Here is a 12,731-nt window from a genome sequence, read left to right on the forward strand (position 1 = left end):
AAACTGCAATTAATTGTGATTAATTTTTTTGAGTTAATTGCATGAGTTAACTGCGATTAATTGACAGCCCTAATTATCAGACAATCAAGGATATTTTGCTCAAAATGTACCTGTGACCTTTTGCATTTTTCTGTAAATGTGACTTTTGCAATATTTGCTGTTTATACATCCCATCTGATTTTGGGCCACTGGGTTTAAGGGATTCTATACTGATGTAACTTGCATGCTGAGTGATTGGAAGGATCACAGAAGGGAAAAAAGATTGGTGTAAGGAAATCGAACAGGGTGGATTTGATTTTAAATCATGATTTAAATCACTAGTCAGTCTTGATTTAATCATGGATTTCTACATAAAAGTGCATTCTTGTTGGTTGTTATAACCTTAATACATATTCTTCAAAACTCAGAGATAGATGTAGGCTTCATTTTTAGAAGGCACACATTATACATATTTAAAGTGATTTATTTTGAAAACTTTTCAGATTAGTTTTACAGCTATATCAGAAAATGAATGATTGTTTGGTTATTTCATTTACCAAAGGTAGTTGAAGCAGATAGTTCACCTCCCAATGACTTCATAAATATCTCCAATTCAACAGGTTAATCATTAATATTTGGAGGATTTTTTTGCCCTGCTGTATTAAGAGGAGAACATCACCAGACAGACATCTAAATTGTTTTATTTAACTAAAACAACAACGTTATGTATTCTGGATTTTTTTTCTTCAAAAGCAAACATATAATAGTTTAACAATATAAGCATGAGATTTTTTGAATATAGTTAAACATTCAAGTTTTTTAAATTCAGACTTGTTTTTGTTAAAATTGTTTAAAATAGTTAAATGAAAATTTTTTTTTTTTTTTAAATAAATCTACTAAGTCAGCCAGGTCAACATGAGAAATTTAAAATATTGGCTTCTGCAAATAACTCAGTTGTCTTCACCTTCATTTTCCTGTTTGTTCATAATCTGGAAAAGAAAAACAAGCTTTCCTGCTTTTTCAAGTCCCAAACCATTTCTCAATTTGGAATGAATTAGTCCAAAGGAAGAAAATATTCTTTCTACACTGGCAGGAGAAGCTACTGCTGTTAAAAGTGAGATTATCACTTCAACAGTCTCTGAATCCAAGTGCTTATGGGACTTCCACCAGTTCACTGGTCTGACTTTCTTTAAAACATCATCCGCAAACATATATTTCTTGACTGGTTCACTCTTAGCTCTGAAGTTTATTATAGTTGGCATTATGGAGGGATGATTGCTGGATGTCCATGTCATAGCCAACTCCTCTTCTTCAACAGTTACGGTTTGACCTTGGTACCGAATATTGAGAATATTTGCAAGAAAATGAGCTGGAGATGGTGATTGTCCCATTCGTTTTTTTTTAATGCTTGTAATTTAACTCTGTCATTGAATATTTCTCTTTTTAAGATCTCACTCAGTTCCAAATTTCAACAGCATCAACAATAAAACAGCTATTTCCCTGCATTTTGTTCAAGGTTACAGAAATAGGCTTCAGGGTACTCAGCATGTGTTCAACATTTCTCTTAAGCCCAATGTTGAGAACTTTGGCTGTGACAGTGCCATCTATTTTTTCACGATTTTGTTCACAAACTGTCATCAGATGAGGTCAGCTCTTGCTGTAGTGCTCAAAACAGTCCACTACTGAGTTCCATCACACGTCTTGTGGGAGAGTTAGCTTGGTTCCTCCCACTTTTTTCAGAGCAGCTGCTGCAAAGTGGTTGTTACGGAAGTATTTTGCAGTTTCAACAACATTAGCCTTTATTTCTGGAATACTGAAGTCTTTGGCTAGGAGATGCATCAAATGAGCACTGCAACCGTATGTTATTAGCTTGGGACTCTCTTCACTCTCTTCTAAATTTCTTCTTATCTTGGATACATTTGCAACGTTGTCTATGACCAAGCTGCGTAATAGACATTTGAATTTTTTTTCACAGTTTGTTATAGCTTTTACTGCTACTTCTGGTAAGTATTCTGCTGCATGTGCATTTCCTGATGTATCAGTTGTTTCTGTAAGGAAGACATTCCCTTCTTCTGTTGTCACACAAGCACATACAACAGGATCATTGTGGACATTGCTCCACCCATCAAGACTCACGTTAACAATTTCACCCTCTAGACCTTTTACACACTACTCGATTTCTTTTTCATGCACTTTATCCAGCAGTTTGCCTGCAACATCTGCATCTGTATCCTGGTCTTAATGACTGAACCATGTTAATGAAGTGTAGGCTCTCAATCATATGGAAAGGAGAGTTTGTTGCATAAACAAACCAGGCATTTTTTTAATCAATTACCTCTTTTTGTAATCTGATGCTTCTTATCACAAACTTATCTATGGTTGTTTCTGGATGATGGAGATTTTTTTTTTCTTTTTGCTATGGGTGATAGACTGGCTATTTTGACATACGTGATGTGACTGAAACACTATCATTAGCAGATAACTCTGAAACTATAGAAAATGATGGTGATCTTGAAGGTGGATAGTCTTCAGAATCCTGTATGTTGAGGATGGATTCTCCTAAACAAAATAAGTCAATGCAGTTATTTAATTATTATTACCATACTGCTCATTTAGTATTACTCATTGCATTCACTGACACTCAGTACTACTTTTTAAAGGTGAAATTGTAAAAGGAAGATCTGCCTATTTCAGCTATATATTTTTATCACAACTGCATCTAAAATGGTAGTACCATAGAGTAACTACTATATTTTTTGCTCAAACATGAGAATTCAAGAATAGTCCAGAAGGAAGACAGGCAGTCCTTAGGAAAGAAGTATGTAATGAAAAAGTTTACCAACCTGAAGATCCTGCATGTTCAGACAAGTTCTTTTCATCATCTTCAACGCAGCTTCCTTCTGAGAAGGAACACTTCTCATGATGTTTCATTTAGGCAAACAGGCCTTGCATTTCTTTGTTGCACTGTTTGCATTTTGCATGCATGCATGTCTTACCCACAGGTAGAGGAACTTCATTTAAAATATTCCCACACTGGGTCTCTTTTACGGCCTGCTGCCATTGTAGGTCTTCCCTTCTGGTGAGAGAATGGTATGGTAGATCTCAAATCAACGAAGGCTACACTCAGAAAGACCTCAAGACTTCTGGAATATGCTGCTCAAACAGTTTCACATTTGTTTCTACTGCCTGTCCCTCCCTTCTCACATTTATCTCAACTAATCAACTTCTCCTTGTCCAGATCTATTCCGCCCCCAACAATCTTGTATTCATTGAACTTTTTGAAACTTTGCACATTTAGAAAGAGGTAAGGGATTGACTCTGTGTACACAAATTTGCAGGGAAACAATAGGATTGAGGTCTGTTATTTCTCACCTCTGTATATTATTTATTTATTTAAAAACATTTTTACTGTTAACAAGCATATTATCTCTGGAGACACAAATCCACAGTTTGAGAACTGCAAAACTAAGCATCTCTGATGGTATATTCTAGACTGAGCACTGAGTCCCATTGGGTAGACAGAAAGATTAACCTAAATAATCTATACAGAAGCCCCTAGAACCCCATAAAATTGGGTCCCTAATACATGAACTATTGGAACTCATTTACAAAACTTTTCTTAAACATTACATGAATATATTGTCTCATATTATAGAATTAGAATTTTTATAATCCCTATTCCATGATGAGATATCTTTGAGCTATAATGTATCTTAATTAAAACTATCTTTAGATAGGTTTTTTCCCTCAAAAAGCATTTTATCAAAAAAATCTGATTTTTTTTTTTTTTTTTTTTTTTAATTACTGACTTTTATCCATCCTGAAATCTAATTTACACAGCGCCTTACATACCACCTGAGAAATGGCTCATGGTACCCTAGTGACCTCATAATTCATAAGCCTCTTAGACCCAAAATTATTCTTTTAAAATGTATATAATACAGAGATGATGCATTCTCTCTGTTCTTCCACAACATTCCCTTTCTACACTTTTTTTTACATTTATATATGAAGTAGCTCAAACTGTCTGTCCTGTTCCATTAATGTATGGTTCGTGGTTCTTCCATTTGTATTTAGCTGCTTGTAGCTATTTTCGTTAAAAGGGTTCAACTGAAAAGTAAACTTTAAAATTCACACTTGTCATCAGAAACAAGAATGTGTTGGATGTTGGTTAATATGAAACATTAGATTGTTTTGAAAATGGGTTTGGTTCCATTTTTATTTGAACAATTTGTACTCTGTTTTAGTTGCATATTTGAACCTGAAGGAAATGCATGCAGTCTAACAGACAGCACTGCTGAAGAACATGTCCTAGCCTTGGTGGAGCATGCAGCAGATGAAGCTCGAGACAGGATCAACAGATATCTACCAAACAGCAAGGTCTACAACATGGTCAAGTCTACCATTTTATATAGTGTCTGACTTGTAAATATTTGTCACATCACAAGAAATAAGTTCTATGGATTCTGCTTACATTTCCGGAGTGCCGTGAAGTCTATGGCAGGTGAAATTCACCTTTTATGGAAGACCAGCAAAAGGACTGTATCACTTAAGTCCCATTTAAGCCATTTAATTAGGGTTTCAGTGGCTCTTAAGTGGCATGTAGGTCTCATGTCAGTTCTCTGCGGAATTTCACCAGGAGAAAATAGTCAGGTAGTTAGGTTAGCTGCTTTGGAGTCCTTACCCTTAGAGATGACTGTAACATAGTGGCAGGATTCTCTTGTCTACCACGTTAACAGGTAGCTGGAGGTGAATTAGCGTTAGTATGTATTTGAGGGTTATTAGGAATTCTTTCCCCTTTTGGAGTTCATCTTTAATTTTCCTAACTTCCTACTTCAGGTATAGATCCCAGTGCCCCTGCTCCCCAAACTCTTTTTGGTTCTGCTGCTCACAACACATTCTTGAGTGACACTACATGAAGAACATACCCTGCCATCTGCACCTGGCTGTGTTGATGAACCTGGGGCACTAACAGCAGGCTAAACTGTCTTGAACCTGGCTCCAGAGATTACATCCACCAGTGCTGCTCCTAGGGCAGGAGGGTTCAGTTATAACATAGATGTGGATATGTGGGTATGCTTACAGGCTGCCTAGTTGTCAACTACATCATTTAGGGGGTCTCCTTCATTAGCTGCCACTAAGGCCAACATAAATGCTGAGCCCAGCTTTGTGACTTTGACAAGTTTGCCCAGCAATCGATGATGGGGTAGGTGTGACAAGCTGTTTTTGTGGGGTGGGCGGGGCAGAGGGTGCTACTCAAGGTTGTACTGAGAGTTGTGTGGGTGCTGTAGGAAATAGCAACTTGGGAAATTTTGAAGACTGCAGGACTCTCTGCTTATATCAGAGTCCTGAGTAGCTCCAGTCCTCCATTGAGGCAGACATTGAGGTTTACAGCAACTGTATAATTTTATCATGTGCAGACTTAACATTGTAGTGAACCTTCAATTTCATTTTCCATTCCACACCCCCATCTCTCATATGTTATAGGATGACAGGAGTTCCTAGAGACTGCTTTAGTTGAAAAGGCCCGAGATGCATGTGCATCCCCCATCCACTGTCCCAGTCCAGCTTGCTCCTCTGCATTTGGTGGTCATTGCGAGGGAAAGGTTTGCTGGAGAGCTTGGATGATGGGCAAAGGGCATAGTTGGTAACTTTAACTTTACTTACTTTTCCTGCATCTTATCTCCCTGACTGTTAGGAGGAATTGCAGTAAGCACAGTTGATTCAGCAAGGGGGAAAGAGGAGAGAAGCTATAGTTCCCTACTGGACCTTCTGCTTCATTGTGTCATTAGAAGGGCATACTGGGAATTGAGGCTCTTTTGGAAGCCTCCAAACAGACCTTTGAAAGCCACATGCAGCAGCAGTCCTGTGTGAAACAGCCAGTTGGTAAACTCTTTGAAGAGGGCTAGTTGATGCAGAATGTAACCAGCTCACAAGAAGAGGGGATGAGCATGTGGAGAAGGAGTAAGTTGCTCCATATGTGCAGTTTTTAAGGCCCAGGCTTTAATACAGGCTAGTACAGACCCAGTGGCTGCAGCCAATGCTGGCCCGCCCTCAAACCCTTTCTTGGTGTAAATTGCTGCTCTTTTGTGACATGGAGGTATCATTCTTGTGCATTCCCCCTTCCAAGTGTGCATCACCCATTTCATTATGTGTAATATGGAGTTTAATGAACTATTTAGAAATAATTTTCTTTGTGGCACTTCGTAAGAGAAGTTTCAAGTGCTTTAAGAAAGAAAATCATGAGCTAGAAAGAGAGGGATATTTAATGTGAGATTTAAAGTAATAGCAGCAGGTAAGTTCCAAGTAGAAGAATGAAAGAGCACCCATCCCTCAGATATGGGGAAGAGGCAGGTATTTGGCTTTTTGGATCAAGAGTAGTAATATTTCTGCTTTACTCTGTCATCAGCATGTGGTGGTGTCTCTGCAAATCCTATTTATCAGTTCTCTTCCTGATCATAGCTTGTCTTTAGACAGTCAGACATGTGTGCTCAAGTAGTCCTGATCCTCTGATTATAGTCTTTTCCCCCTAAGGGCTTGATTCAGCACCAATTGAAGTAATTGAAAGTTTGCTGTTTCCTTTAACCAAAGGAGAACTGAAGTCGTAAATTTACAGGGGGGGTAGACTTAGAGACAGAAAGATGAATTAGTTCATGTGATTCTGTAGCAGTTGGGTGAAGTGAGTGGCAAGGGAGCAGGAAGATATTATGTCCCAGACACAGGATGGAGCAAGTGTTGGAGAGATGTGAAAACAAGCAGTTCACACTGGATTTGGAAATGGATGTGATGGAGGATGGGCACGATGGTCGCATTTACTGGAACAAAGAGCAGTCTACCCTTAGCAGCGTGGACACCTGTAGTGAAATCTTGGCTCCCGTGGAGTCATTAGTGAAATGCCCATTGACTTCAGTGGGGCCAGGATTTCACTCTTACACTTTTAAGAGCAGGGATTTAGAAAGCTCATGAAGGAGGGAGTTACGTTCTCTTGCTGACAGTTAAAAATCCTTATTGTTAGAAAATGGAACAAATGAAACTGAGGTCCAGAATTAATATGGGATTTCCTGCCTGGGGAGCAAGTTTTAGGTCTGAGTTTAGAATAAGAAGTCAGATAAGGGACAAAGTATCATTTGTTCCAAGGGACGCCTTCACTGTTTGAAGCATTCATTAGAAGGAAGTTACCGTACAGCCAGGACTCTACATTCCATTTTATTGAAAAAGGACTATACAAGTGCAGTATAAGAGAGGCCAAGTTCAGCTAGGAAATGTTTTCAAAGAATCCTGTGTAAACTAAACTAAAATCTCAGTGTTTCAAATTTGGATTGTTTTGAGCTATAACGGTGAGTATAAGGCAGGGGTCTCAAACACGCGGCCCGGGGGCCGCATGCGGCCCGCGGGGTTATTTTCTGCGGCTTGCGAGCTCCTCGCGGTCCCCCCGCTGTCCCCCAGCGTTTACCTAGAGCGGCTCCGGCCCGACGCGCACCGGGGGCAGGGCAGGCTGCCTGCCTGCCCGCCCTGCCCCCACTCCGGGAAGCCGACGGAACCTGGGGAAGGAGGGGCGCAGGGGTGTGTGTGGCTGTTGCTTCAGGCACCGCCCCCAGCAGCTCCCATTGGCCGCAGTTCCCCATTCACGGCCAATGGGAGCTGCTGGGGGCGGTGCCTGAAGCAACAGCCACACACACCCCAGCGCCCCTCCTTCCCCAGGTTCCGTCGGCTTCCCGGAGCGGCGTGGGGGCAGGGCGGGCAGGCAGGGAACCTGCCTTGCCCCAGGTGCGCATCGGGCCAGAGCCCACCCCCTGAACCCCTCCTGCAGCTGAACCCCCTGCCCTGAGCCCCCTGCCGCACCCCTTCTGCACCCCGACCCCCTGCCATACCCCGTACCCCTCCTGCACCCCAACCCACTGCCCTGAGCCCCCTGCTGCACCCTGCACCCCGACCCACTGCCCTGAACCCCCCGCTGCACCCCACACCCCTCCTGCACCCCAGCCCCCTGCCTTAAGCCCCCTGCTGCACCCTGACCCCCTGCCGCACCCCTCACCCCTCCTGCACCCTACACCCCAACTCCCTGCCCTGAGCCCCTGCCACACCCCTGGGGGCAGGGAGGGAGCAGAGTTGGGGTGGGGATTTCAGGGAGGGGGTTGGAATGGGGGCAGGGAAGGGGTGGGAAGAGGCGGGGCAGGGCCTCATGGAAGGGGTGGAGTGGGGGGGGGGAGGTGTGAGTAAATGCGGCCCTCGGGCCAATGTACTAGTCCTCATGTGGCCCTCGTGGTTATTTGAGTTTGAGACCCCTGGTATAAGGGCCACTCTTTTATCCATATACTTCTATTTACAGATGGGTTATCTGAAAAAGAATGGAGATGGATCTTTATTATTCAGTGTGGTTAATTCATCAGATCCAGAAGCAGAAGGTAAGTGTTTAGTTCTTTTAACGATGTATTTCTAATGGTAACTGTGGTGTAACGGGGTAGCTGGCCCCTCAAATGAAACAGGGTCCAGCTCTCCTGTTTCAGTCCAGGTGCACCCTCATTTGGTGCAATGAGAAGGGCGGGGCTGCCTCTGAGAGTTATAAATGAGATACAGCCCAAAGGCCGGGCAGAGTTCAGAATCCAGGGTCCAGAAACGGTGAGAGAGCTCAGAAGAAGAGCAGAGCTGGGTTGAGAGCTTCAGGAAGGGGAAACTCCAGAAGGAGGGAGCTGAGAGAGTTCACTAGTGAGCAGTGGAGCCAGATCAGGCTGCTGGTGAAAGCAGGAGGCAGGAAGGCATTCGGGGGGTCGTCTGCTAAGTTTCGCTAGACAGAGTGCTGTGGCCAGAAAGGGCTGAAGGCTGAGACCAACAGAGGGAGATTTAACAGTTGCTTATAGTAGTTTGGAGGGTTACAAAATCTAATATTGACAATACGTTATTGTACATCTTTGTGACATTATAAAGGAGAATGCCATTGTTCGGCAGTGCTGGAAGGAAAGAAGACACTGAATGGGGTTTAATTAGGCTGCAGCTTTATTCCTAAGGGCTGGCCTACACTGAGGGGGGGGATCGATCCAAGATACACAACTTCAGCTACGCGAATAGCGTAGCTGAAGTCGAAGTATCTTGGATCGAATTACCTGGGGTCCACACGGCGCGGGATCGACGGACGCGGCTCCCCCGTCAACTGCGCTACCGCCGCTTGCTCTGGTGGAGTTCCGGAGTCGATGGTGAGCGCGTTCGGGGATCGATATATTGCGTCTTAACTAGACGCGATATATCAATCCCGGATAAATCGATTGCTACCCGCCAATATGGCGGGTAGTGAAGACGTACCCTAAGTGTCTGGGAGTACCCAGCAGATAGAATTCTATGGTGCAGATAATTCCATAATCATTTACATATACCGAGGGGGCTACTGGCAGGCGCCCGGACCCCCTTACTGATCCTGTTCCCCAGCCAACCCACCTTGCCCCACTCCCCAAATGAGGGTTAAGGGAGGGCTATAAAGTAGGGGGTGTCCCTGCCATACCAGTCATAGGAGTCCTGACCTCCCCCCACTGCTTTTTCTACTCTTTTAAAGAATACCTCCTTTAAATCCTTTCCCACTCCATGCTATCTGATCACCATCTCCATACCCTATGTAGTACCTGCATTGGACATCTGCCCCAAGCTTACATGATAAATTGTGACATCATCGCCAACTAGCATAATGCCCACAGTGGATTATGATGAAACCTGGTATTTTAACTGCTGAGGGCAGGAGGATGAGTGCTGCTCAGCCTGGGCGAAGTAAAAGAGAGGGCTTTTACTGCATAGATGTGGGTATGAATATCCACCCCCCAAGTAACTGGAAGAGATGGGGAGGATGGGTTAGGGTACCCATTCTGATGTGCTATGGAGCTGCTGTAGCTGGTAACTCTGGTAACTCTCTAGTCCTTAAAGGGGCAGCACATCTCTGATGAGTCAGACAAATGGCCCAATCTCTTAATGTGAAGTGAGGTCATTGTAAGTATAATAATGTGTTTTTCATTAAGTATGGAAACAGTGCACATTCAGCATCTCTTGTGCTGACTATTTTAATTAAACAGTTTTTATGCAACTTTAGCATAAAGTCCCCATAATCAGTTACAATTTGTACATTAATTTAGCATTCTTATTTTTTTGTTTTAGCCTTGTTCTCTATAAACATATTACTGTTTACATGATTCATTCTACAGGGTTTTTTTGGAAGCATCCAAACTTGAAGCATGATGTAATACCTTACTGTTACAGCTCTTGTGGGAAGGGGAAGTGTCAAGGTGATACTGTGCTCTTAAAATAAAAACAATAAAACAAACCAAACTTCTGGTTGAAAGATTTGAAATTTAGCTATATTGAATTGAATGTGTTTGAAAATTAGAACAAGAACTTGGATAGTTGTGGCTGTACTTCATGCATATCATTTACTTGTTTTACTTTTATTTAGCTTTGTGGCATCTTCCATCATTGTGACAAGTATCCAAATACTCATTAAGATCATTTAATCTTAATTCCATAAGTAGGAATATATGAAATTTATACTAAGGTATTTTGAAAAGATGATTAAATGTATAATATTAATTTTTTATTTAATCAAATTATTATAGATGAAGAAACTCACCCAGTGGATCTGAGTTCTTTGTCAAGCAAATTATTACCTGGCTTCACTACACTGGGCTTTAAAGACGAACGAAGAAACAAAGGTAAATCTGTAGAAAGAAAATAGCTTAACTTTAGTGTATGTGCTTGATCAAACTATAGAAAGCAAATAATTCCAGATTACTTCTGTCTCCAAATTTCTGGTACAGTTAGCTATTTTTATAAATTATAGTATTTGCATTTGCAACTGAATGCAAATGTTAATTATCAAAACAAAAAGCAAACTTTATGAAAATAGCAGTATTAAAATGCTATGTTGATTTCATTATTGTTCAGTTGAATATAACCTCTGCAATAGACATTTTTTTTCTGAAGCTGCATACCTTTGGATGCTTTCTTGGGGATAAAAAATCTTCAAGTGGTGTCCCTATGGGTGCTCCACTGTAAGTGTGTCTGCATCCCTGCGCTGCTGATCGGAGAACTTCAGTAGCACAGAGTATATCCCCGCAATCATGTCATACCCCTTCACTATCAAGTGAGGGAATCACTCAGAGACTTTAAGGTCGGAGGGGACCATTATGATCATCTAGTCTGACCTCCTGCACAACACAGGCCACAGAATCTCACCCACCCACTCCTGTAACAAACCCCTAACCTATGTCTGAGTTATTGAAGATCAGATAGTGAGCCAGACGGGGTTTAGCAGTACTCCTCCCGAGCTCCATATGGGACCCACGATCAACAGTGTCCGGGAATGTACCAGCAGGTAGCACCACCACTATCTTGGTATGGCCACCCATGTGCACCTCCACCAGGCCATATGCCGCCATACTGGGACCCCTGGGTGGCACAAAAACAGCCTGCCTCGCAAGCGTCCAGCATCGCCTGACAATCCTCCAGGCACACTCCCTCATCCGCAGCATCGAGCGCCTCGAGAAACTGAGGAGCAAGAAGAGGACACCGAGGATGAGATAACACTTGAAGCCGTATCTTCCTCCTCCTCTTCCCCAGATGAAGAGGTCATGCTTTCACCACCATCCATGGCAGATGATTTCTGCCTGTTTAAGGAGCTGGTGAAAAGAGTAGTGGATACCCTCCACATGCCATTGGAGGAAGTCAGGTCAAAGACATGCACCACCAGCTCATCGACATCCTCCACTCTTAGTCGTACTTGAAAATTGCCCTCCCAATCAACGAAGCGATCTTAGACCCGGCTAAAAGGATGTGGCAAACCCCAGCATCGGTAGCCCCAATGTGCAAGAGGGTAGACAAGAAATATTATGTCCCCACAAAGGAATCAGAGTTCTTTTTCTCCTACCCACCATCCAATTCCATCGTGGTGGATGCTCTAAACTCTCGTGGCCGACAACATCATTCCGGGGCAACACCCTATGACAGAGTGCCTGGAAGTGCCTCGATCTCTTTGATAGGAAGCCATATTCCTCGTCCACCTTACAATTTCATATTGCCAGTTACCAGACACTCAGGACAAAATACGACTACACGGATTACAATAAGTTACATGACTTTATTGACAAGTTGTTGGAGAGTTCTCAGGAATCCTTTTAAGGCCATCATTCAGGAGGGACAGCTGGTGACAAAAACATTGTTGCAGTCGGCTCTTGACACCACCAGCACGGCTGCCAGATCCATCTCCATAGCTGTGGTGATGAGACTGGTGTCATGGTTCCACCTGTCGGGATTCCCAAAGGAGGTGTGGACTATAGTGGAGGACATCCCCTTTGAGGGTGTGAAACTCTTCGCTGAGAAGACTGACTCCTTTCTTCACATCTTGAAGGATTCCAGAGCCACCCTCAGGTCACTGGGAAACTACATACCGGGGGGAAAAGAGATGTTTTAGCCCCCAATCCCAGCACAGGCCCTATTTGTCTCAATTTCCATCACAGGGCCACAATGAGCCCCAAAGGAAAAAGGGAAAATTTATTAAATGTGTAAACCTGCTCGTTCTCAATCTTCATCCCAACCTTCTGCCCCTAAACACCACTTTTGACAGGCAGATTGTGGTGCTGCAACACCACTCCACGCTACTGTCTGTGACCATGCACCCATTTGGCAGCGTTCCGCAGTGCCTGGGAGCACACAACATTAGACAGATGGATCCTAGAGATTATCCTATCCAGATACTCCATCCACTTCACCTTTCAACCCCC

At 43.0% G+C, this 12,731-nt stretch overlaps 1 protein-coding gene across 1 annotated transcript in view; it reads left to right on the forward strand.

Moving 5' to 3' along the window:
* Nucleotides 1-12,731, forward strand: part of BRD9 (bromodomain containing 9) — a 53,300-nt gene that overhangs the window by 22,200 nt on the left and 18,369 nt on the right. The window contains exons 8-10 of the mRNA XM_065397892.1: nt 4,227-4,371; nt 8,309-8,384; nt 10,569-10,664. Of these exons, the coding sequence (XP_065253964.1) occupies nt 4,227-4,371; nt 8,309-8,384; nt 10,569-10,664 (317 nt within the window). The remainder of the gene's footprint in view (nt 1-4,226; nt 4,372-8,308; nt 8,385-10,568; nt 10,665-12,731) is intronic.

The sequence above is a fragment of the Emys orbicularis genome, chromosome 2, assembly GCF_028017835.1.
Source record: "Emys orbicularis isolate rEmyOrb1 chromosome 2, rEmyOrb1.hap1, whole genome shotgun sequence".
NCBI classification, from domain to species: domain Eukaryota; kingdom Metazoa; phylum Chordata; order Testudines; family Emydidae; genus Emys; species Emys orbicularis.